This window comes from Hylaeus anthracinus, unplaced genomic scaffold, assembly GCF_026225885.1.
Source record: "Hylaeus anthracinus isolate JK02 unplaced genomic scaffold, UHH_iyHylAnth1.0_haploid 11982, whole genome shotgun sequence".
Taxonomy (NCBI): Eukaryota; Metazoa; Arthropoda; class Insecta; order Hymenoptera; family Colletidae; genus Hylaeus; species Hylaeus anthracinus.
Genome location: NW_026534330.1, coordinates 143127 through 170470, shown reverse-complemented (window position 1 = coordinate 170470; position 27344 = coordinate 143127). Strand labels below are relative to the sequence as shown.

The following is a 27344-nucleotide window of genomic DNA, read 5'->3' as shown; positions in this document are numbered from 1 at the left end:
ACGAACAATTCTCGCTCCGTGCGGCCAATTTTCGTTAACGTCGTTCGAATCACCGGGAAATGGATCGTAATTACGTTTAATTAACCTAGTTCTCTCGTCAATGAATCGATCGATCGCAAAGATTCGAAAGCAACGTAAATCTGTTGAACGAAAACGGTTTTATTTGGAAATGTTGGTCGACCGACCGAATCGTCTCTCTTTGTTGGTAAAAGCTCTGCTCTCTGCCGTCGACGCTAAGCACCTCTGTGAGCGGCGTGCGGCGTGCGGCATGCGGTGCGGTGCGGTGCGGTGCGGTGCGGCGCTGCACGGCCTACAAGTCGAATTAAACTTTCATAATTCGGCGTCGACCCCTATATAGTTTCATCCTTGTGTTCAAAGATTCATAGCTTTTTCCCCTGGTCCGTCGACGACTCGTCTGTCATCGGCCAGTAAACGTTGCAGGCGATCACGCAATCGCGATCGACAACGATCGCCCTCTTTTTTTTTCACCAAGTCTGACAATGTTATTTTGCATACAAATGGTTGTCCGTTGCTTAGAAAATGATCGGGTAACTCGTGCCATTACGTATCCCGTTTACAATTTTCTTATAAATTCAAATTCGTGATGCTATCACATCGAACGCTATCTTTTGTCGCGCGTTAACGTAATATTACGCGAAAAATCGTTCGCGTCCAGATTCACGATTCCATTGACCTTTCGGAATCAAGTCCAAAGTTATTTCATCGCCGCGACGATTCAATGACGCAACTGCGATTAGACGTACGTCTCCCAGCTTTCCTATTTTTTCCTCGTAGCGCGCCTGCACCTCTTCTTCTGCCTATCTACAATACAAATGTTGAAAACTTTTCAAACGCGCGCAGTTCCGACCGCGCAAATTTTCCAGTCGTGCGATAGTTTTCGATCGTATCTCGATCATTTTCCTTGTCGCGACGCGCGTCGGGGTCGGCGTCGGTGTCGGCGGCGTTGCCAGGTAATCACCAGGCGACGCGACGCGACGCTTGCGTTGGCGCCGCACTATTAACGGAGGATTAATCCTGATGAATTGCCGAAGATGAGATTGCGTTGATTTGCGTATCCATGGAGTGCGTGCACGATTCCGAAACCGAATTTGACTCGATGCGAAACAGCCGCGGCATTTGGTTGCGCTAATTAAACGGATGTTCCATCGGTACACGCGATACAGTTTGAGCTTGGGTTTCGAGATTCATCAAGAATTCGGTCTAACCCTGTTCCAAACCCTCCGCGAGATTATCGTGAAATTCCTTCCAAATTTATTTTTGCCGCTCATTGTTTACCCAGTTTTATTCGTTATAATGGCCATGGTTTGTTAGCGTATCGCGTCATGTATTATGCATTACGTTCCATTAAAGGTATAAAAGGATAAAAAACAATTAGTAGGAAGGGAAAACGATAGAGAGGGGTATAGAGAGGCCGAACGGAACTGTTAGAATGCAACGACACGAAGAAATAAGACCAGCAGCACCTAAATTGATTTTCAATTCGCAATGAAAGGAAAGGAAAAGTTAGACGCTCGAGCGACAGTACTAGCAGAATTGATTCCCATATTATTTGAATCAGTTGCTTCCGCCTCCTCAAGATCCAATCGCGAAAGAAATACGAGATGACGTTCACCATGACATTTGTCAACATTGTTGGCATTTGTCAAGTAGAAAATCAATCGAGCATCAACAGCCTAGGAAATTGCAGAAACTGTCCAACTTGATGCGACCATCCAGAACGACGATTAACGAAATATTTATTTTCGTTCGAAATCGATGTGTCGCGGCTCGCGAACTCGTTTTCTATTTGCTCCGTTATAAACGCGTTTCCGATAACAGCTAAATTAATAGAAATCGATACAAGCTGCGCCAGGTTTGCATTTTTTCTTTCGAATATGGAAAACAAAGGAACTCAAAGAGACATTTTCACCTCTGGCCGTGATACTTGGAAATCCGATTTAACGACGCGCGAATGCTTAATTTTGAATCGGAACGTTTCCAGAACTTGTCGTATACGAAAAAGTATAGACCCGGAGAGTTGTAATACAGACGGCACATTCTCATTTTAACGGTGTTGGTTTATCTCGATCAACCGCAACGAAAAGCGCGTGAGCGCGCGCGCACGCGGAGAGCTTTCCCTCGAAAGTGGAGTTACCCAAACATAAATCGGCCTTGGCGCCGCCAACTCGAAGTAGTCCGTTAGAGTTTGCTCGGACCTGACCGAACCGAGTACGAAGGAGGCGCGGTCGCGGCTGTTTCGCGTTTCCGCGAACAAACGAGCAAAATTAATCGAATTCGAAAGCTGTACGCGACGTCGACAGCGACAATTTACTTTATTACGCGTCACTCGTTGTCGCGTTGTTGCTTATCCCGCATCGGCAGGAACCGGTACTGATGCAAATGCACGCCATTTCGTTGTACCAATCATAAATAGAAACCAGCTACGCGTCGTTTGGGCCGGAAAGAGGCGGCCGGAAAACAACTTTAGTTTAGTTTGCGGAGGCGAGCGAAAACCGTCAATTTCTATCGCTACGCTACTTTTACCAACAACTTTTCTTCTTCTTTCGGGTACGTTGGGCGTGCATCATTCTATTCGGAGGAAATGTTGCGCATTTAGGAAAAGTAAGTTACGAATAATTTCTCGTTTTCTTCCCATTACCGTTTACCGTTTACCATTTCCCATTTTCTCCGAGCAAAACCGTTTAAGCGTCGAAAAGTAAGACACGCTCTAACAACGCGATGCGTTCAACATTCCGAGCGTCTAAAAATAGAACGATGTAAATCGTTGCCTCTTGCGCGCGAACATAGATCGAGCATCTTTCGCGATCGTTAATCCGCGTGAAATGCTACCTTCGCATGGTTCGATGTATGTTTTGTATGGTACATAGCCTGAAACAAACATCCAAAGGCCATCGATCGGAGCAAAGTGCAGCGAGTAAGCGGAGAGGATTTGTGCGGGTGCGCGAGGATCGAGGATCGAGGATCGAGGATCGAGGAACGAGAAACGAGGAACGAGGAACGAGGAACAAGGAACAAGGAACGCCTTACAGTTGGCAACTCGACAACGAAAAGGCGTCGAATGCTCAAAGCGATAGGAGGGGGGCGTTTGCAAGATTATTTTCTTTTGCATCCGTTTCCAGCCGAATTTATGCTCGTAAATATACGCCGCGCCGTGGCGCGTTCGTCCAACGCGTTATGCTAGCTGAACAAACAATCGGATCAGGTTATCAAAGTTGAACGTTCAAGTACCGGGGGCTCGAGAAGAGCGCAAGGTGCGTGCACGTAAATAGCATTCACGCATCCACGGATCTGTTTGATAGTAATTCTTTTGTGTGCGTGCTACGCGAGAATAGAAATGAATTATGGTGCGCTGTGGCCTGTTTCGAGCAAGTCTGAAAACTCTTCTACCGGTGCGGCGGCGGCGGCGACTGAGAGATACGAGCAGAAATTAATTCTTTTTACTAAGAAGTCAAACCACTCCCTAACGAAAAGGAATCTCTCCCGAGAGGAAAGTTAAGTATCCTGGTTTGGCGACGGGCGCTAAACGTGTACCGAAATCTGCGGCAACAGAACGAGTCCTGAAACGAGAAACGAGTTTGTCGACCGGTGGAACAGGTGGCTGATGGAGTGGTGGGTCTATTTGAGGCTGGCTTTCAATTACTCGCGTCGAACAAAACGTCACCGACGATCCGCGTTTTCGTATCGGTATCGCGAGTCGGTGTCGTTTATGGGAAATTACCGAGGCATTTGATATACCATTTGAAACAAGGTAACCCAGACCTAACCCATCTATCGTGGTTTTCTATACGGACAAATTTACACCGCGACAACGAATAAAAAACAAGTCGACGTCGATAAAGCGAGACGCGAAGAGCAACCGAGAGAGGGAGTAGTCGTCGTATTCGGAGTGTTCCAAGTTCCAATTAAAGAATCGCAAAATGGCTGGCGTACATCCCCTCGATCTCCGAGTAAACGGAGATGGCAGGTCGGCCCGGGTCTACGCGTAATTTTCGCAAAAATTAGCCAGACGTCGAGGGTTCGCCATCTTTGATTCGGTAGTAGGAGCCATTTTGACGGAGGGTTAGGCTACCAACGGTTTCACGCTCCGATTGGCCTAACGAAATTTCGTCACCCCGCTCGAACCCGCAGTCACCGGCTTAATTGTATAAATATTGAGTTACGTCATCCGCGCAACCCCGTGCGGATTCTGTCGCGCACATGCATAATTTGCTAATCGAGCTTAAAGCTCACCCCGCTCGCTGGCTTCACACCACTGGGTTACCGTATTTGCTGGCTATGTAGCAACTCGCCGATTATCGAATAGCGCTGTTTCGATATCGATATCGAAATTCTTATTTCGCGAGAACGGTCGTTTACTCGTCTCTCGTTTCAACATTATCACGGCGAACGTACGGCGCGGTGTACGCTTCGCTGGAAAAGCAATATCTACCACTTGGCAGAATCATTCGTCAACGAGGAAGAATCCTCCGTCGAGAAGTCAAGATTGTTTCTCTTGAACGTTGTTCACCGTGTTACTTGGTGTCTTTTTTATTCCATCGTTTCCGATCAGACTGGGTGTCGGTTTCGTTGAATGTGGGGTGCAATCCGCAACAGTGGGACGGCTCCCAACTCGGCAGCTTCTCCCTCTGCCTTTCCACGCGTCTTTTCTCCCCATCGTTTCGCAAACAATCGAATCTCGTTCGAAACTAATTTCGGCCCTTTGTGGATCTACGTCATTACCGCCGGCAGACGTCATCGAACCAGCGAACGAGCGAGTCCAAGGGCCATTTCCAATACTATTGAAATCCGTTGGAGCGAAAAGTAAATTATATCAACTCTGTTCATCTCTGTCTCTTTCTCCTTCCCTTTTTAGAGGTACACGCGATCCTTTGAAGTTTTCATCGACGGAAAAGAGAGCCGCTTGCTCTCAAACGATGCAACTTGGTCCTACATAGCCAGTTCTCGCTCGAAACGCGATCCCTTACTCCCGGAACATGATCTTCGCGTGTTGTATCTATACTTTGAGTTGAAATCGGGCCCTGGAGTCGTCGTCGACTCTCTTCCCCGATACAGATCAAAAATCGACCATTTCACGACCAATATACATAATATCGATCACGAGAAAACGATCGAGATAAAAGTTGAACGTTCCGAAGAAAAGAAACGAAATAGTCGACAAGTCGCGCGTCGTTTCGGCACGTAGCGTTGACAGCAGAGAAAAGAACGAGGTCGAGAAAATATCGCTGAATCGATAGGCGGATAATCCACGCTTCTCGGCCCCATAGAAAAAGAAAATGGCTGGAAAGTACGTTGAACGATACCGTTATTAAAAATGTAACAACGATAAAGAGGACATTACAGGGTAAGCGTCCTACTTTTCGTTTAGGAGACCGGAAGCAGAGTCGCGAGAAAAAGTTGGGCGATTTAGGGCGATGCCAGAGACTCGAGATTTGCCGCTAGTGCGAATATACGATATATACGGGCGGGCGGTAACCTTGCTCGGTGAATGGAAAAAACGTGGCTCGATAAACCGCGGGGCTAGTCGCTGTCAGGACCGTGAAAAACCGAGCGCTGTTTCGCTCGTGTTTCCGATGATTCGTGGACGACAATAAGGAATTTATCGACCATATCCGGAATAGAGTGACGTTTGCCGATCATCTTTCTTTGGCTGGATTACTCGTACCTCATTTTAACAACACGATTCTTCGTTGGAGAACAGACGTATTTCGCGGCCGAGCTAACAATCCGTCGCTAATTGCCTCAGTTTTTTTCTTTCGTTTCGCACTTGGCGTTCGTACACTTACATTTATCCCCTGCGATCATCTCCCTGGGCAAATTTTTCGTCCACGATCTTTCCAACCGTTGCGTTCGATCGATACGCTAGCCCGCGTTTGCGGATCTCGATATGCCACGCGATCCATGTCTCCAATTTCGAGTTTCGAGCCGCACGAATCGATTCATGAATATTCTATCTGAGCGACGAGTTATGGTTGATTTATCCTATCCGGCGCGGGACCGACAAAGATCGTTCCAGGTCAGTCGAGTCCACGGATGGATCTAGTCTACTCTATCGGCGTAGCAGACGAAACGTCTCGACGCACGTCCAAACGGGCAAAAAACGCTCTAGAGATCCATTCTTCTCAACTAGTGACCGAACTAGCAAGTTTCTCCTTCAAGGGCAAGGATCGAATCAATGCCACCGCATGCGGTACGCGTGGAAACTTGCGCTGCGTTTCGATCGACTCGTCGTGACATCGTGTATCGTGTATCGTGTATCGTGTCGGCCGGCTGACACGTTTAGATGGATGGTAAGAGGGGAGACGGCGTAAAATGATATCCACGAGGGCCGCTCGAATGTTAATTACCTGCATAATTAATACCATTACCGGCTCGGAATGGTCGCGGGTGCATCGGCGGCGCTCTCGCGTAAAACCTGCACGAGCTTTACTCGACCGAATGCGGTCGCGTCGCGTTCTCGATAACGTTCCTCGGCTTCTACCAACGGTGTTTTTCCAACTGCGACGCGATCATCGATCCCTCACCATATATTGCCATGGTGCAAACTTTAGCTAACGCGAGCAAACATTTAGCTCGAATGAATGTATTTAGTATTTAGCCTGGAACCACGAGTGCCGGCTACGTAGACGGATACAAGACGGAACGCAACGAGAACGAGACTCGTCGTTTTGTACAATTCAATCGCGTCAGTTAACACCAAAATGCTCCAACGGTCGCCTAGGTTGCGCAGTTGTAAATCACACGGGACCTGGCTACCATTTCGGATTCCCGGCGTAGCCCTTTGTCGGCGTATAATTCACACTCGGTCACGTATTACGCCGTGCCACGTCGGCCGTTACACCGTGCATTACGCTTACGTCAAACAACGTCCTCCCGCTACGACGAACCGCGTTCATTTTACGGATGAGCATCGTTCGAACGTCGTATGAAAAATTGATCGTAAAGTAACGACGCCGACGGTTCCCGTGTGTTCGTCGTAAAATTGTACGCGTACGGGTCATAGTCGTTCGTTGCGTCTCTTTTAACAATTTCGCGAAAGGCGGAAGATGGTTGTCGGTTGTTTCAGGGAAGCCCTTTTCGAACCCGTCACTTTTGCACGAAAGGTTCTCCCTCGCGTTTCTCGAAGAAAAAGGGGTATTCGAGTGTATTAATTTTCATGGAAGATGCCAGTGGGAGGTCAACGAAACGAACAACGATCGAGTGAAAGGATGCTGGAAGGTTTTGCGATAAATAAGGAAAACCCTGGAAACCTTTGTACCAGACGTAAACAAGAAAAACAGATAGAAGCCGCGAAAGAAGGCGAGAAGAGAGACGAATGGCCGGACGTACACCCACCCATTCACCGACCTACCTGCCCACCTAACAATGCTGCCTGCCAGCTGTACATATATTTGCATTCCGCGTCGACTATTTGAAAACTCGACACGCAATGTCACCGCTTCGAGAACCCGTATTCAACGGACTCTTTCGTTCGGTAATCGCTCGGATACCATCTCGATTCGCTGCTAACACGCAACACTTTTTAACCCTCTACCATCGAAACGCTAACTTGCTTCAAGTATCGCACGAAACATTATCCATCGCACCGAAAAATTATTCCCTCGCGACGATTGAAACATTCATCTACCAAAGGTGTACGAGTGTTGCAAACATCATCGAAAGTAATTTCCGTAATACAAGAAATAACACTTTTCCCCTTGGCGAACGAGAATCGAGTTGAAACTCCGAATCGGGTCTCTGAGTTTTCGCAACGGATGCAGTTGCGATGTTGGTGGAAATTCTTCGAGAAATCATAGACACTCGCGTAAAGGATATTCGGAAATATCAGAAAATAGTGGAAAGCATCTCGATAGCACGCCGGAGATATCGATGGCACTCGTAACGGAGGTAAACATTTCAAAAGCGATAAATTGTTCTCCTTTCGCAGACACGGTGATATCGAAAACCGTTTCAGCGGAAGCTTGCATATTTATGCAACGCTACGGAATAACAAGGAAAGCCTTGGATTCTTGGAAATATTTTGAAGATAATAGCGATTACAAGGAGAACCGACACCGACACCGACACCGACGCCGACACCGACGCCGACGCGAATAAGTCGCACGGGGAAACTATATCAGCGTAGTTGTTTGTATCGTATCAAAATTTCACGGCGAAATGTAATCGTTTGCCAGCAGCGAATCACAGTAACACGGTAAGAGACAGCTCCGTAGCGGTACTGCAGTCTCTTTCGAGTATGGCCAATTTCCGTTGTTCCGGTGCGGGGCACGTAGTTTGTCTTTCGGCCGCAGTAGCACGTGACTTTTGTTACGGCGCGTCATTACGGCACTACGCGGCCCTCTTATAATCCAACCAAGATAACAGCCGCGGAACGAATGCGTCCCGTATAAATTCGTATTAGCGCCGCTTATTCAGCCGTCGTATGAAAAATTTCTCTCCGTCGACGTCGCGTGTTGGACAGATTTTGCGCAAACCGAGCGGCTTTTAATTAAGAACAACTTGTGCCGATGTCGAGGATTATCTCTGTCGGAATATTAAATGGAAAGTTAAGTAGTTTCTAGAACGGAGAATATGGCGGTTGAGTTTCATGCCTCGTCCATTTATACGAAAACGAAGCGATCGATGGATGTTTGCTTTGCTGATTTATTGATTTTTCGTATTCGAGACTCGAGAGAAACAGTTTTATCGCTTGGGAATGAAACGAGAAGGATAAAATTTCCGTTGAGGATTTCGATGGTATGTCCTTTCATCAAGGATGTCTGGGAGAAAACTAAATACATAGGTAATCCTAATTGCGACCGAATGGACAAGCCACGATGAGAAAGAAGAATATAAGAGCTTTAAAACCGAGACAGTCTTTGCTTCGAGACAATAGCCGGCTGCTGCTGTGCTCTCAGATTTTTCTCTTCACCGACAGCTTTTTCTTTCATCTTTCTGAAACACCGACTGAGTGAGTGAATTTTATGAATTATTTATTCGCGTATCCGTGAGTAAAGTAGCGTTGCACGACTCAAACTACTTATACTCGACGATGATTATCGGCGTTCATCAAGTCGCGACGGAGTCATTAACTCCGATAACTAGAATCGAACGCGCAACAGCACTAATTCCCTGGGACCGATTTCAAAATGTTTTAGACGAAACGATTCAAAAGGGGTGCAATCGGACCTTTGAAAATGCTCAGCCCTCGCGACGGATTCCACGGAGAGGGTTGGCTTTTGTTTCAGCTCGGATGGACTTATCGGAGTGGGTTGTTGCCGGTCGGTTTGTTTTCCTAGAACGTGACGCGACGCGATGCCGACGGTGGCTCGCAGTCCAGCGTTGCACTTTGTGAGGAGGATCCATTTAATTTCGTACATTTCATTCCCGGGCTGGGTACGTCGTCAGAGATACGAGAAGCAGGAAGGAAAAGGAGCCGGGTTAATGTACGAGCTACGGGGTCGGTCTTTTCAGTCGCGGAATCTAAACGGCCCTTTCTGAATAAGACGCTACCGAAGACGGAAGGAAGCGAGGCGGATACCCCGTTAGACGAGAAACTCGTAAATAATTTTGGCCTACTGGTAGTTTGGTTAAAGAAGACTTTTTAGCGAGTTTTCGGAGCTCCCAGCGCCGACGGCATCGCCAGAGTTTGTTTCTCCGTTGGAAATTCGTTTCGTAGCTTCGATAGGAACTTATGGATCATTGATACGGATGGGAGTTGTTCGAACGTTCGGATCCAGCGAAATCGTGGTCGGAGCTTTTGTTCGCGGAAACGTCTGCACAGTTTTCCTGATTTGTCGCGATTCGTTCCGACCCAACATTTCGTTCATTTCCGATATGTATCAACCCTTCCTGCACTCGCGAACACGTCTGTCGTTATCGATAAGAGGCGTCTCTATTTTTATCCGGCCGTTACTTTTCGTGACTCTAAAAAAAAAAAGAAAAAACAGATAAACTCGGAAGATCGTTCCACGGAAACGAGATCGATTCGTTCGTTTCGCCGCGCGTGAAACGGCGTGGAGCGGCCGCGGCCGCGGCCACGGCTCTTGGAAACGAAACCGACGGAAAGGCATACTTCTAACGCGTCCTTATCTGTAAGCTTATGCAAATGCCGAGCAGTTTGCCACGAGGATTTGCATACGCTAGCTCGACGATCTATATGGGATCATGTCTAGGCATAATCTCGGGAAGCCCTGCAGTTATGCAGTGGTTTCCCGAGTAGTCGCGTTTGTAGCCGCCTCTTTTCCAACATCGTCGCCGCGCCATATCGCCTTTACCGAAATAAAGACGAGAGAGTTTCTTTGCTTTGCAAAAGCGTGTTTTCTCGGGTACTACGCGTCTCGTCGACTCGGATCAACCTTGACGATCCAGCGATCCGGCGAAGCAGCTCGTCGATCTACCAAACATGTTCGTCGGTTCCGAAACAGTTTTGACAGGCTGGAGAATGGATAGACACTTTGAAAAGGAAACTGTGCTTTTCACGGCCTATTTTCTAACTCGGTTACGAGGTGCTTTAATACGATGGAAAGTTACTTTCCAGACAACTTGGCCCCCGTGGTTTCGCGACGATAGCGTTGATTAATTTGTTCCGAAATGGCTTATCTGGCTGCTGTGGCAAACTGTGAATGCAATCGGGGGCGGATACGGTCACCGTTAGCCGTGTCGCGGAACTCTTAGTCGAGTCGAGAGGATGGCGGAGAGTGAATGAGTGAATGAGTGAATGAGTGAATGAGTGAAGGAGTGAAGGAGTGAAGGAGTGCCGGAACTTTTGCATAGTTTCCACGGCTGTTGAGTTGCGACTGCGAGGTGTTTATCTTTCCGATTGTTCCGAGCTTCCGGAAGATTTTTGAGCGCCGCTTCGTCGAACGTAAACAGCACGCGGATTGCGAGCAACGGATGATTCCTACAACTTTGAGGCAAGTTTTAATGAATTTGTCGTTATTAATTATCACTGGTTAACTTGTACAAAAGTTTTTCGAAAAAAAATGTCAACGACTGTTGACGCGGCTTTTCCAGAAAATAAAGATGACGTGTTAACGACATTTATTCCGTTGTCGATGAAATTATTTATTCGAGTATAAGATCGACGAGGATCGCGATAACGCGTCGCGAAGCGATGCGATTCCAGTCACGCGTCGAGTCTTGCGATTAAATTGCGTAACATTTTTCGCGAGTCGCGACCAACGATCGCGTCTCTTATTTCAAGAACCTGTCTGATCCATTCTCCATAGACGACGAGACTCGAGGCTATCGTTTTTTTCTCGCGAGTGTCGGCAAAAGTTGAAAGTAGGGAAAGTTTGAAAAGTCTGGTAATCACGGAGGCCGGTTCCGAGGTTAACGAGCAACGCCACTGCCACTGCCAAAGCCAACGCTGCGAGCATTACCACCGGGAATCGAGTTTACGTTTCCCCTGATGTATGGGTATTTCCATCCCGTGACGTATGATTTAGACGTGACGCAGGCTAACGCGTTCCTCGCGGCCTCGAGATCACTGCCACGCGCAAACCTTGTTCCCCCGTTCTCATCTCTGTCACTCTGACGCGACATACCGTCGAAACTTGCCGGTTTTACGGTTAGACCAAACTTACCCGAACGTCCACATACGAAGAAAAGATGAACACGCTCAAGCTAATATACATGTATCTGTATCTCTACTCTTTCTGTACGTTCGTTGAGTACATTTGTCGGAAATTCATTTTGTTCAAGAAGCGAAAGTTGAGCGGAACGAGAAGCCAGCCCCTCGAGTCAACGGCGACTTTTAAAACTCCTCTTTGCGAGCGGGCCCAATTTAATTATCCCGAAACGTTAACCCTCCTCTCCTTCTTCTTCGAGGAAGAACTGCATGCAATTCGAACTCGATTCGTTTCGATCGTATTTCGTTTAGCCCATCTTGACTTTAATAATGCCTTCTCCGCGTTCTCAACCTCTTTCTCACGATTCGATATCGGCCGCACCGTCCGCGCCGAGTAAAAAAATCGGAAAAGGACGATAGTTGGCTATGAAAATGAAAAGTTTGAATGAAAGTTGAAGCAACGCGACGCGCGACGGGACGCGCCTAGTCGTTTAGTAATCGAATAATACTTGGCTCGGCGCGGGCAAGGCCAATCTCGACTCGGTTGGCCAAGTTTTCAATCGACTCGTACACGATGGGTAGCTGGTATCTTTGTCGACTGGTCAGATCGTAGAGAATAAACGAAACCATCACCTGTTACAAAGTCGTCGCCTTAACGGTACAAAATATACGTGTAAAAGAGATATTCTACCGTTTCAAACTTAATAAGCGAGAGGGTCCGTCGAGACTCGGATGAATCCGATTCCGGGCAAATCGGGCCGATGTGCGATACGTACCGAGGATAATCCAGGAAGGAATTGGCCCTGTGCGCAGAATTAGCGACACCCGGTACCTCTACTGCCGCGGTGAAATGAACGCGTCCGATTATTCGCGTGGAATTTCACTTAAAAGTTTTGCCGGGACGTTCGGACGACGAACGGTCTCCTTTCTAACCGACGCGACGCGCACAATTTCCGCGAGTAATATCGATTTATCGACGAAATTCCTCCAAGTATTTAGTCGGTAGACAAAATTCTTTCTATCTCTCGACGCTGTTTAATACTTGCGCGACCGATATCGCGTCTTAATTTAAATCTCGAGTTGGTATTTCGCGTTTACGCAAACTTCGACACGCGTAAACGAAATATCAATCGCAGAGTTAATGGACGACATTAAGAAAAAACTTGAGTGAACAGTTCCCATGGTTGTAAACGTAAAGCCAGGATAACCGTGGCGCGCGAGTGGCGAGGATGACGAACCGAACCGGCGCGGCGCCAGACGACCACGCCGATTGAAAATAAAGACAAACGAGAGACCGCGCGCGACATTATGCGAGCTTCCACTCGAAAGAATAATTTGTCAAAGGAACTTGGCGAGGTGTCCCTTTTCGGTTCGTCTTCGTTTTGCGGGAGAAAAAAGCGAGCCGTGTGAAAGGCCGTCTCCGTCGCGTTTCTCACACCTGGTCCCACCTGTCCGCGAACGCGAACGCCAGCTCACCTTCATCCTCCGTCTTTCGTTTACCTTTTTCATGGCCTTTACGTTTCGCTACCTACGAGTCTTTTTTTTCCCTGTCTTCCTTTTTTCTCCTCTCGCGGAAAGATTTTTCTCGACCGATGAAGCATCATCCGCTCCGCTCCGCTTCTCCGAAGGTAATAGAGGTATTCGATGTGGCTCGCAAAGAAACACGTGTTCGCTTGCGTTACGTTCGATGAGCCGTTAATCGTGTATTTGGATACGATCGTAAAGCCACGTTGCGCGATCCATACTCTAAGCGCAAGTCGAGTACGTTGAATTCCGTTTGGTTACAGATCCGGAACAGAGTCGCCGTTATGAGGCGCGTACCGTGGACCTCGGTGTTTCTCCGAGTACTTTTGCTGATTTCGTTGCTTTCCTCGACTCAATCCGCCTCGACGAGATCCCGGGGGAAGAAGAAGATCGCCAAGGAAACCAAAGAAATAAACGTTTGCGAAATCGAGGATCAAGACACGCCAATCTATTGCTACTGCAACAATAACGCCGTCAGAAACGCAACGGAGGCGAAATGTTTGGTCCTGAGATCGTTCAACTCGAACGATCCGACGTGGGACTACTTTGGCTCGCAAATCTACCTGGAGGAGCTGACCTTCAACGTCAAGATGCTCAACGGTCTAGAAACTCTAGAGTACATCCCCACTCAGCTGTTGCGACGTCTCAAGAACCTGCGGAAAATCACCTTTCACTATGCGAAAATCGACCAGCTGCCAGAGTACGCGTTTTCGAATCTCTCGACAATCGCGTACATCGACTTGAACAAAAATTCCATCTCCTCGTTGAGGATGCACGCGTTCGAAAACATGACAAATCTGACGGTCGTTGCTTTGAACGAAAATCGGATCACCGAGATTAACAGGTACGTTGATTCCAGTTTGCGTTTACGGACGATACGAATAGGTACGGTTCGAAGAATGCTGCAACGAGCAAAGTTTACGATATAGGTATACCTGTACCGTACATACATACATGATCGTCGTCGCGATAACACCGACTATGTTATTCTGATTCGCAGGGACACGTTTGTCGATTTGCCGTCGCTAAAGAGACTCCTCCTCTCTCACAATAACATCAGCACACTGCACGACAAAGCGTTCAAGCACCTGATCACTCTGGAGGAGTTGGAGCTATCCGACAATCGAATACAGGTGATCACCGGTGATAGTTTTCACAGTTTGAGAAATCTGCTTCGACTAGACCTTCGAAACAATTTAATCGACATGATCGGCGACCGAACTTTCATCGAGATGCCGTCCCTGCGAGATCTCGAGCTGGATTCGAACAAGATCGTATACATCTCGGAGAAAGCGCTCCAAGGGCTGAAAAATCTGAGAAAACTTAGTCTTAGCGACAACAAGCTGATCACTCTTGAGCCGGACTTTCTGGCCGGAGCACCGGGTGTTTACTTTCTGGACCTCAGGGATAATCAGCTCAAGACGATAACCTTCGATAACGTCAAACCGATCGTGAGCAACATGTACAACAGTACCAGCCACTTGTTCTTAAACGGTAAGTAAATCAACCGAATTATGGCGAATCGATGCCGATGCCGATGAATCTGCGAGAAATCGTACACGCGATAACGTTAACGCTGTCGCGGTGACGTTGTTCGCGTAACGTGCTCGCGTAACGTGCCCGCCTCCGATTCATTTAAATAAATAATGTGCTCGGGCAGAACCAATCAGTCCGGAACGAACAAACGGACGAACGATAGAGCTACTCCAAGTTCGTGCCGATACCGAGCCGGCATCATTTCTATCGGTGAATACTCGCAAACGCAACCATTGCCCTCCTTTTCGCAGACGATACATTATCGAGGGAACATTGCGCGCAACCGTAGCCCGTTGCCCCGAAGCTGTCGAATAATGGGATTCGAAACGCAGCCCGAAGGTAATAATTTTCGTACGTCGAAACATTGCGTGCGAACGTAAATTATCGGAGAGCATCGAGAGATCTAGCGACGAGAGCGCCGAGCAAAATAAATGATAACCAACTCAGACGCAGCTTCGATGAAGCTCTTTGGGTAGCTAGCTATACTCGTATCCTACCGTTCGTAAAACATTATATATAGTTACGCCAACGGTCTACCGCAATGCGTCGCGTCGTCGCGATTCTTCGCGTTAACGAGACACTTTTGCGACACGCGTCTAAACGTAGGGCCCTCCCGATAAGCTCGATCCGCCCCCGTCTTCCATTCTCACCCTCGCATTCTGTCGGAGGTGCAACGACGGGCCACTGGGAGCTGCGTCGCATCGAGAGAAACGACTCAGTGCCGCTATATTTGCCATGCTTTCAGAGCTTAATTAACGCTCAACCGAGCAGAATGGGAAAATAAATTCAACGAGACCGTGGCCACAGTTGCCCTGTTTACCCAATGTCTTGGTATGAAATTTGCATAAGACGCGAACTCTGACCAATCATCGGCGGCGGCGGCGGCGGCGGCGGCGTCGTTTTCATTGCTCTTTCTATTCTAAGAATCAAAATTATTAATAGTTTCTCGAAGCGTAACTACGATGAAAAACGTGATCGAGAACGAAATAATTTAAACGTGCTCCCGTGCATCGAAGAAACGAAGGATTGCAACCAGGTTACACATATAGGCACGCGAAAAAGTACTTTCCATCCCTTCCACGTGGATTTATGCATCCGCGGTGTCCCGTAAAAATGTTCTCCAAAACGTTGCACCCGTGACACCGCGTCGTTTCGTTATTGTCAGTCTGGCGCGCCTTATAAAACTGAAAGCGTCGTTATTTAAGTTTAACGATCGCCAATAAAAATTTACCGTTACCGCAGACATTACGCCTTTGCCGAACGGAACAAACCAAACAATAGCCATTAAATGAAATCGGCCGACCCTAACGTATATATAATATATTTATTTACACAGTATTTTCGACAACGATAGTTTACTTTCTCATGGATCGAACGTCTCGTTCCCCGTGCATCTTCCATTGAAAAAAAGAGGTCTGAATCGGGGCTGTACGCACCCCTTGTCGAATAATCTGCAAACAACGATCGCAACGGCACGCGCCTTCTTCCCCTTCCTCCAGATGCGAAACGCTTACCTACCACGAGGCTCAAGTTTATCCCTTTCGATTATTAATGTTTTCGGTTGCCCGAAACATTTACGAACCTGACAAAAATATCGAATCGTCGCGTTTATTAACGCCGACATAACCGATCGAGTGGTAGGCTTTTAAAAAATTCACCAATACCGACGACGCGAACGCCAACAGCCGTTCAAACATGTACGAGACTTTCGCTTCTTCCGTTTATTTATGTACAAGGCTTCGTCGGCAACAGCTCGAACGTGAACCATCGTTTTTATATTCGACGAAACTGCGAGCCAGCCAAGCTCCCTCGCCCCGCGCATTGTTTTTCGTGAAAAAAGCTCTGAATTCTCGTTCTTATTCGAATCGAACCCTCTCTGGATCGAGACTACCGACCGCGCCGGCGCCGTATGCGTGCAACCGACGCGACGCGACGCGACGCGACGCGCCCCGCCGACGGAAAGAGACCGAGCGATTTCCCACGAGATCGTGCAGTATGCACGAGTACCGTACAAAATGTTGGAGCGCGTGTAAGCCGATCGACGACGCCATGTGGCTGGCTCGCGTCGAGACGCATTGTACGCTACTTCCGTAAAACAATGGGGGAATCGCCTTTTAATAAATAGAACGGATTACGTCATACAGAGACATGGTCGGACGGTGATTCTATAGGAAAACGTGGCAAAGAACGTAGACTGGGTGACTGGGCACGTTTTTCATTTTTAACCCCTCCCCTCCCCCACCCCTCGAATTGAACTCCATACTCCAACTCTCTCGCTCTCACTCCCTCGCACGCGCTTCCCTTTTCCGAGACTCGATTCGCTGTTTAAACCGATTACTCGTGTAGTCGAACGAGGGGATTAAAAATATTATGCTCTGATCGTTTCGCATAATGGGAAGCGCGTACAAAGATGAAACGCCAAAATTCGATAAACGTACGGAAATTTGATTTCGAGCAAGCGAGAGTTGGCGCGACCTAACGAGCTGCGTTTCGATTCGATTCGTTACCCTCGAAAACGCTTTCTCCAGCCCCGAATGGAATATCGTAACGAAACGCGGGACCCGCGAGAAGATCGAGCGATAGCAATTTTCGCTCGACAAGCTTTTTTATTTGAAACCGCGATTTCAATGGAACCACGATCGTCATCGAATGCCTCGGTAATGCTATCGGTAATGCAATGATTGCGATCTGAATTTCAAATCCATAGATTGCGGCTCGTAAAGAGTCGCACGAAAACCTGGGGAATTCGTTTTCTCCCGAGTCGGCGATATAACGATAATCGCGGAATTAATTTACTCGACGATACGTGACGCGGCTAGGAAACAACACGGTTGAAACGAGAAGTAGACTCGTTATTTGAATCGTATTTAGATCGCGATCGGTCATTTTTCGTTTTGTTCCGTTAAAATTGCTCGTAAAACGATACGTAAACGCAGGATCTCCAGAAACGGCGCGATGCTCGTGGATCGGCTCGGTTAGCGGTACAACAGCGGTAGACAAGGGACGAGGAACACATCTGGCCGGATTAGAATCTGACCTTCGTAATCGCTTTAAAACCGACCTGTAATTTATTCGGTGCACGGCTCGACCTCTGGTTCGACGCTCCTCCAGTGGCTCTAGTCGATGCTCGGTCCTGCGGAAAAATCGACGACCCCTTTGCTCTTGCTGGGTTAGGGCTCGCAGCGCGGATAACCAACGCCACCGAGAGGATATCGATCCAACCGGTGCGATACTCGATACGAGCCTACTCGAATTTCTATGAGAGAGTTTATTTTTCTCCGGTTTTCCTCGCGTCTCTGTCGCAGTCTCCTTTATCTTGGCCCTCGGGTTGCTTCCAAGTCTCGGAAAATTTCAGGGAAACGTTCGTACGATCGCTTTGATCTCGTCTTGTCTTGTCTCGTTTCGTCTCGCCTCGCCTCGCCTCGCCAGGTATCAAAGAAGCGTCAACGTCCCATTCGAAGAGGAAATTTGTTCCAATAAGTTTCAACAGCTTTTTCGATATCATCGTTGCGGTTCATTTCGGGATAAAGACAACCCTTCGAGCGGAATCGCGAATGACAGATCGACGCGCTGCGCCACGCCGACACCGACGCTTCTCTGTCGTTTCTCCGTTCCGCTACTTTCTCGTTGATGGATGATTTTCCAACGATTCGTCTGGTATATGGTTCGCGCGTGCGATACGCGTCGAAAATTCCATGTTTGTGGTCTCTATTGCGACAGATGTAATCAGCCGCGACAAAGGTATGCAGTATGTAGTATGTAGTATGTAGTATGTAGTATGTAGTATGTAGTATGTAGTATGTAGTACGCGTACCGATTGTTTGGAACATGATGCGAACGGAAACGGAAAAGGTATCCGAAAGGCGAGTTGCCGCGTCGGCGATGCTGTCTAGAATCGCGTGGCCGATCACCCTCGAGATAGCCGCGTTCCAATTAGCGCGCTCGAATCGCGGTAGCACGCTCCACGCAGCCCTGGGGCCTAATGGTACGCGACTCGACTCTCCCCGTATCCGGTATACCCTGAAGAACGCGCTCGCTCCATCCCTCGAGCGACCAACAATAGTCCGCTGATTTTACATTCGTCAACGGGGGTAACGTAGCCGTAACCCGTAACCCCAAGCTCGGACAAGCTAGGTCGCGGCCTTTCCCCTTCGACGCACGCTTCTATCCCTGCCCCTCTGTTTTCTTTTCTATTTTTCTTTTATTGTTATCCTCTCCGGGTGGATAGCGGGTCGGTGATTCCGCGCCGATGTTTTGACGTAATCCCATAAAGCGCGTTATTCTTGCGTAAATAGCCGTTATGCCGCCGCCGCCACCTCTGCGAGGGTTGGACAGCGATACATGCGTTGAACGGGCCTGACCAAGCTTGCGGTGGAACAGATCCAATTAATTGCGAAAACGTTACAGGGAAGGATCGTGATGGGAAAGTTGGGGTCGACATCGAACGTAAACCGGAAACATGGTTGCCTTCGGACTCCGGACCGCTCGCTGCCGTGGATTCTTTATACCATATAAAATGATTGGATTTGATTGCTGGCTTCGGCCAACTCGCAGAATTTTCACTTTCTTCTCTTCCAGTGGTCGTGGTCGGCTCGGTCATCGTGACGCAACATTTCAACGAGCGAACAAATGCCTTGGCCGTTTCAGCCAATGTATTCTATTAACGCGCTCTCGCGGCCCATGGACTGTAATTAATTTCGTGGTAGAAAAAACAGCCCGTTAGCGCTGTTCTTCCCGCACCGGCCAATTGCTCGTAATCTCCTTCTTCGTGCTTGTCGGAGGATCACTCGTCACTCCCTTTCTCTATAGACCTCGCGATGCGAGTTCCAAGTCGATGTAATAACAACGTGACCAGCTATTACAACTTTTTAGGTCATCGCGAGAGTCGCGTGCTTCTCAAAGTATTATGCAAAGATGTCGCAGAGTGAGGCGAAGAAACGCAAAGAAAGTAATAATATCGTTGGAAAGTAATTGCTTGCTTGCGTGCGTGCGTGCATGCATGCGTTGAATGCTTTTTACGTGAGATCCAATGGTATCGTCGAAGGGGTAGAAAAGTGCGCGGTTCGTTTAACGGAAACCCGGGGAAGAAATCTCATCGGATCGCTCGATAGACGTGTAAAACCTCGCACGGTTACATCGAGAGCATCGATGCGCTCGCTCCTTTTCCAGACGCGTGCACCTAAACGATCGCAAACGATTCACGCTACCCGTCGCGTCGCGTTGCGTCGCGTCGCGTCGCGTCGCGTCGATTCCTCCAATCCAATCGTTTCCCTGTAATCGACGATTATATTGGCGTTGCGCTATACCCGTTTTAGTACTCGACGACTCGTCGCGTCCAACTTTACTGATCAGAACGTGCTTCGCAACAACTGGGAAACGAATTGGAAACTCTTTGGCGGTGTTGCAAAGTCCGGGAGTCAACGATGCGTAATTTTTTTGTTCCATGCCGGAAAACTCGATATTGTGCCGTGGCATATGATCAAACAAAACATCTTTGCCCGTGTTTGCCGAGTTAATGCCTGTTGGAAGCCGAGCCGAACCGAGCCGAGCCGAGCCACGCGCATCGTGCTTGTCCCGGAGAATAAGGTGGCGCACGGAAATTCGTCCCGTGGAACACGGAAAATAAATAGTATAACAGAGGGACGTAAGAGACCGAGCCAAGGGAGCGACAATTTGGACAGCGTTCCCCCATCGATCTTAGCAGGGGGTCGTTATATCGAGTGGTAATGCGATTCATGCGCGTTAATGAACGCTTCCACGCATCCCTTCGACTCGGACCAAGCCGTCGCTTCGGACGAATCTCGATTGATGCTCGTATCTGCGAGGTGTCATCGAAATTCGACCATATCTTTATGAAACTTTGCACGTCGATCCGATATTGTGAGAATAGCGCTATCGCGGCAAATCAATTTCGATCCCTTTGGAAGACCCCTCGCCAAGTTTCCAGGTGAAATTCGACTCGCGATAAACAAAACGACGCCGACGCCGACACGACAATTGCCTAGTTGCGCGAACAACCCCGTGGACTCGTCGGTTTCTTGGTCGCGTCCCGTTGCTTCGCTTCGGTCCCTCAAAAGAGCACGAATCGATCGAAATGCAAAGCCTGTGCGTTTATCGCGAGTTCGAGACCCCCGCAGAGTCCCGAATACGATGTATAAGTGAAAGAAGAAAAAAAAAACTCGCGACACTGGTTTCTGGTTATTAACGGAGCCGGTTTGTGTACCTTCGCGATGGGGAGTCAAAATATAATTAAAGGTTCGCCGGTGGCCGGCCTAAGGGAAGTGTTTTGGTTCCATTATAGCTTGCTTCCAGCCCCTGCGTTCGAACCCCCTTCGGTCCTCGAAACCCGCGACTGGTCTACAATTACGCTCCTGGCCTTCTAGTCGGCTATAAATTTCGATGTATGCATATTCAAACCGTACAACGTGTCTCTCCAACCCTTGGTGAGAGCACCTCCTTTCTTACCGCGCCGCGCCGCGTTCCATCCCTACCGTGTGCTTTCTCGTTTTCTCGCTTTTTCGCTTTCTCCGTTGGTTCCCTTCTCCCGCTGTATGAAATAATCATGAAATTATTACCCTCCGGCCACGTATGCGTGTTTCTAGCGTCGAAATCTTGCGGAGGGCAACTCGGCTCGGCTCTGCTCGGCTCGATTTATAATGAGCAACAGCTAGACTTTAAAGGCCGCTTCCTCGCGCACCCTCTTTCACAGGGATTACTTTGGGGAGAAAGAAAAATTGCGCAAGTAATTCCAAAGGGTGCGGAAACACCAAACGCAGGCTTCCGCGTCGGCGTCGCGTCCCGTTAATTACTACAGATTAATTTTATTCTCGCGTCAACGGGCGTCCGTTTCTTTCGATCCCGGCATATTAACGATCCTCAACCCGCCTACTTATCTATGCGGTACGTTGCGGCTCTCGTTGTCAATTTTTGTTGGACGAATCCATGGTAAATTTGTCCCAGAATAATCGATCCGTTGCGCGTTCTTTTCTCGAGCGCAAGTTTGCCGAGATGATTCACACCGATTACACTAGACACCGTCTACGCCCTCGTTGTAATCCATTAAAAGCACTTTAATAAATTGACAAACATATGAAATATCATACAACCGACCCCTTCCCTTTGCTCTTTGCATCCGTGTCTACGAACGAACGCGGACCGAGCGGGAATCTCCAATTTACTTATACGTACACGTGTAAATACATGGCTGGAAAGAGGCGACTCTTCGAAAACGATACGAGTACGAGTAAGTATAAGCTGCTCGACCAGCCAAGGCTCCATCGGGCGATGGTCACTCCGTTAATGCACCGCGCTTTACCGCCATTAGCATAAAACGGGCCAACAAGACGTCCTACTACGAGTCAACAACATTTCCAACGACCAAGACGACCAACGACATCGAGCTCCGAACTCATTGTTTGCTCGATAAACGGTACCGCAAACCAACATCACGACGAAACACGCGACTGGCCGCAAACTGTAAAACAACGCTGACCGTTATTAGAGCACACACAAGTTTTTTATGCTATTATCGGTGGTTTTTCTGAATATTATCGATAAAACGCACAACAACGATAGAGTAAATAAATTGTTCGAACAAAGACGAGACGTACTGTGACGTTGTTATGCACTTGGTTATGCACGATGCAACGTTCATAACAAACTACTCATCGGTTGTACTTGCGTGAGTTTCGGGAACAGGGTCGCGAGGAACCAGAAGTTCCTAGATGCGACAACCCTAGATTGGGCCAACTGAAAACTTGGCGAGGAAGAAACACGGAACACGGAAAGTTGGAAGAAAAGTGTGTCGACTCGAAGAGGGAGAAACGAGAGGCACCGCGTCGCATCGTGGCCAAAGCCGAAGCGAGACTCGAAATAACTTTACTTTCTTACTCGCGTTTCTTATTTATCGCGTTGCTATAATATTTGGGTATCGATGTACAAGGAAAAATTGGCAAATGATAAATATCGGAAAACGGAGAAATAAAAGCTCGAGCGCGAAATATCGAGGATAACGCAAACATCGATTACCCGTTACCCGATATCCATTAAAAAGCAGAATGGAAAAAGGCCACTTTTCGTTTCCACCGGAGGGTTTAATTTCATGCATTTAAATTACGCGTTCAAATCCAGGCTCATCGTAAATTTCCTCCAACTTTTTCCCCCTGGTCGAATCGCTCGTGTTTTACAAACCGCTGAGCCGCGCCGCGCCGCGCGACAAGTCGCCAATTTTCCGTTAAATTATTTCCCCCGTAACCAATCCAACCATATCATTACCGATAACGACAACTCTCGAGTTGATCGGGAAATGAAACACTTTTAATTCCAAGACCGAAACACGACGATCCGAATGCCAGTAGACTGTTAAACCTCGGGATTGCTAAACCCGTACTCTGTAGCTATATTTGTAAATACAATGAAACGTAGCTACAGCCCCTGTGTGCCATGTCGATTCGTTCACTTGTCAGACGCTCGAGTCCATAAGTGTATTCATTGAAGTCTATAAGATTGATTATAAAAAGTCAGTAACCTTCGACGTCGCGTTGTACAACCATTATCCCGATAGAACATTTAACGAGTTGCAACCGATAATCAATTTTTCATGATTCGAGTTTCGAACGACTACACCTAGAATAATATGTGGAATAGATGCGCAACATTAGCTACGTTAACGTAACCGTCACGTTACGCGTTATTCGCGTAAACAAGTACAAATACATTGGCAACACCGATGCAGATATCTCGGGGCAGGAAGAGGGTGTTGCCGGCAGAGAAGCAGACTACCACGCCCTATCCCGAAAATTTCATCCTCCGAATGATTAAAACCTAATATAGGGACACGCCTACCGAACGATGTCCGTCGAACCCTAGGTTCACGGGGTTCGTCCCCTGTTTCCATTTTCACCCTAACCATAACCACCTCCGTCACCTCTGCTGGCTCCGTTGGTTGCCCTTGTCACCCTGTGCCCTGTGCTCGCTTTCATCGCTCCTTTTCCTCTCGGATTCCGCTCCTTCCTTCTCTTTCCTCTGGTCCTTTTACCGAACGGTTGTCTCTTTCTCCTGTCTGTTTCGGCTCACTTTCACTCTCACGGGCTCCATCGTACATTTTTAAACGGTGCTTTTTTCAATTCCGTCTCCGTCGACTGTCCCAAGAGGATCGAGTTAACGTCCGCAAGCGACAGCAGCAGCGACGAGAGAAAAAGCATTCGTCGCCAGGCGAGAATTCGTGGCACGATCCGAGGAGAAATCTTGACGGAAAATCGAAACTGCCTAGGTCGAGAGTATCGTTGCCGCGATCGAGGTCCAGCACGCCGGCACCGCCACCGTCCGCGATAACATCAAACATTTCGAATCTATAGCAAACAGTCTAGGCTTTCCATTCCCATTTGGTAGACGATCTTGCGACCGTACCAAATTACCAATTATCCCATCACTTTGATGACCGATAGCACCGCTAACAAACACTGTATCGCGATAAATGTGCGTCGAAACAGGAGAAAACACATGGAAACCGTGTGGGATTTCGACATCTCGACCCCTTTCCACCGTTAAATATTCACGGTGTATACGCGAAAGCGCGCGTGGGCAGACTTTAATTCCAGAATTAACGAACATGCCGTCCAAGTTGACACGATTAACCCTCGTTAGCCTGCATCACGATTATTTCACAAGAATGGGATTCGATGAAGATTAATAAAGACCATTAACAAAATTATCGAGACGCGGGATTTTTCGGATTATCGTATACGATATGTTATGTGAAAAGATTCTGATCGGTAGACCTCGACTGTCTAGTGTCCATGTCGGTTAGGTTTCGTTGCACCGCTTCGAGGCTTTTGCGTTTCCACTAAATCATCCGCCGCGAATCCTGCCTTTTCCGATCCATTCCCGACTGCTCGTCGTGCTTTCATCTCGATAGAGAAAGAAAACGTAAAACGCGGAATCCGACTGCTTGCTTTCCAAAACCCACGAATCGCCCGCGCCCCGGTTCGACGGGACCCTACAACTATTATTCGACGTGGAACGATAACGCACAATTTTTATTGCAACAACAACAACAAAAGAAAGAAGTAAAGAAAACAAGTTGTCGTCTAATGAAATATTGTTACATTTTGTTTTGTTTCGTTGTAGGCAATAATCTAATTTGCGACTGCAAACTGGCATGGATCTGGGCTTTAAGAAACGAAACAAAGAATAGAAAGCTGCGGGACGCCTTGGAAAAGCTCACTTGTTTCTTGGAGAGCAATAACGCATCGCGGAAGATCAACAATGCGGACCATGAATGGAACGAAGCTCTCGAGATTGCACGACATTCACCAAGTGGGTCGCACTGCTTAAACTTACTTCCACTTCTACTTCCACTCTCGCCAGTTATTCTGTATCTTGTACGATCCATGTTTCGCATTCGTTAAACTTTCTTGGCAATTTTTACGAGATTCTGACGCGGCTAGGATCCTCGTGTCTCGTGACGAGAACGATATTTCAAATTTCGAACGCGCTTGCCGCATATTTCCGATATCTATTTTTCTCCTACTGTAGTTTTCCTATTTATATCGTTACAGAGGAATATCTGACCGAGAACATCAGAACCGGCAAGTTCGATACCGACAACGCCTACTTGGGCGACGAGTACGAGAGCGAAGATGGCTACGAGGATACGAATTCCGATTCTCAACCAAAAGTAAGATATACGATACTTGAAAACTCGTTATTTAAATATAATACAATAACAAGGATAAAACTTGGACAAGATGTTTGATCGACCTTCGTCTGCGACGCATTGTTGCAGGTGCAGGTGATAGAAGGCAAGTCGATGCAAGTAAGGAATTTGTTCGAGTTAAAAATGGAAGAGCTTCCGTGTCCGGAGCCCTCGAGGGAGGATCTAATGGCCTCCGAACAACCCTCGAGTCGCCACGAGAACGCTCCCGTGGGCTCATCGGGTTCCATCTGGTTTTCATCTACGGCAAAGTCTATCCATCTCGACTTGCCCGTTTTCGCATACACCTTTGTCCTTCTGCTGGCGCGGCCGATGCTCTTCATCTTTACGTAGAGGCAGTTCGAGCTCCACTCGCTGGACGATCCGATAAGCGAATCGGAAGTATGGCCCATGGCCGAGAACAAAGACAAGGACGATTCGCGATATCTCGATATACGTGCATAATCGAGCCTGTATGCTGCACGCTCGCGTATGAATAATAATAGATTTATACAACATGTGTCGTTGCGTACGCTTGCAGCGCACCGCGCGCCGTGTTCCAACTTTGAGGAAAGACCTTCGACTCGTTTACGTTGTCTTTGTTCCCGTTTCATATTTCGCGTACACTGTACAGTACTCAGTGTAGAGTGTAGAGTGTAGAGTGTAGAGTGTGGTGTGTAGAGTCAGTCAGCCTTATAGACGAGTTTGCGGCAATTTCTAGCCGCGTGTATCGTATCGGTGTTCGCGAGGCTATCATAATATCGTTCTCCTCGAAACAAGTTTCGCCAATCGAGACGGAAGGGAAGTTGGCCGGGAGGCGATCCCACGCGAGCCTTAGTCAATTCCCCGTGCAATCATGCCGGTTTTATCGGTAACCAGATTGTCATAGTTCCAGCTCGAGGAGTTTCAGAGTTTGTCGAGTTTCTCGCCTAAACGCACAAAATATTCGTATCGAGCGATACGACTATTTGTATAAATTATTACTATTATCGATATATAATACGTGTTTCTCAAAGACTTTGACACGACATCTAATATATCGTTGGTTTTTCTCATTCGACTTCCCGCAACCGTTATCCCTGAAACGTCCAGGTGAACCGATTAATAAACACATGGAGCGTCTAACCCACGCCTGAAAAACGACAAAAGTAGCAAAGAAATGATCGATAATGTTGAGATTGTTTGTAATAGTATAAACGTTACCATATATAGTATCGCGATATTAATAGTTTATATGAAAAATCCAACAGCAAAATTACGTTGCCAGAGAAGATACCAAGTATGTACATCGATAGAGAAAGTTGATCGATCCCAACGATGTGAAACACGATTAAATCATTGGAAATGTTAAGAATGCTCTCTAGTTTTTAATCTAATCTGCGATTTTAAGCAGCGTGTTATCGAGACGACAAGAGTTGATCGCTTGCGCACAACTTTTTTTACTCTGCTCTATTCGCGTATCGTAAATAACGTGTACGCGGGCTGCGACGCGACGCAACTCCATTGGCGGTTTCTTTTCGAGAAATGTCTCAAAAACAATCTCGAAGATCATTCGATATCGAACATAGCTAGTCTAATCGAAATTTGGACCGCAGCTTTCGAGTAATTTCTAATGCTAAAATTAATCACATTTATAACCACGCAATATCATGAATTATACATTCCTGAAAATTTCGTAACAGCCCGCGGCTCGTGCCAATTTAGCCTAAGTAAGATATCGTCATCGTCATTGTCATCGTCATCGTCATCGTCATCGTCATCGTCATCGTCATTGTCCTTCATCGACTTTGTGTACTTGATCATTCGAGCGTCCTGTACGATCGTATTCTCTAGCACGACGTTTGGTGTTAATCAAGACGCACGCATGCGTACAGAAGGAAACAAACAAAAGCACTAGGTAGACAGATAGATAGACAGATAGATAGATAGATAGATAGATAGATAGATAGATAGATAGATAGATAGATAGATAGCTAGAGAGAGAGAGAGAGAGAGAGAGAGAGAGAGAGAGAGAGAGAGAGA

The 27344-nt window shown here is 47.6% G+C and overlaps 1 protein-coding gene across 4 annotated transcripts in view; it reads left to right on the top strand.

Annotated features, from left to right (window-relative positions):
• The window catches only part of LOC128885940 (connectin), a 37091-nt gene extending 9811 nt beyond the window's left edge, over positions 1-27280 (top strand). For 3 of the 4 annotated variants that reach the window (XM_054140339.1, XM_054140340.1, XM_054140341.1), the window contains exons 2-6: positions 13357-13937; positions 14094-14587; positions 24758-24946; positions 25189-25307; positions 25416-27280. In XM_054140339.1, coding sequence (XP_053996314.1) covers positions 13378-13937; positions 14094-14587; positions 24758-24946; positions 25189-25307; positions 25416-25676 — 1623 coding nt within the window. In that variant the 5' untranslated portion in view covers positions 13357-13377 and the 3' untranslated portion in view covers positions 25677-27280. Of the gene's footprint in view, positions 1-8503; positions 8969-13356; positions 13938-14093; positions 14588-24757; positions 24947-25188; positions 25308-25415 lie in introns of those variants that run through there. The other variant, XM_054140342.1, reaches the window with a different exon arrangement.
• The last annotated feature ends 64 nt before the right edge of the window (positions 27281-27344 follow it).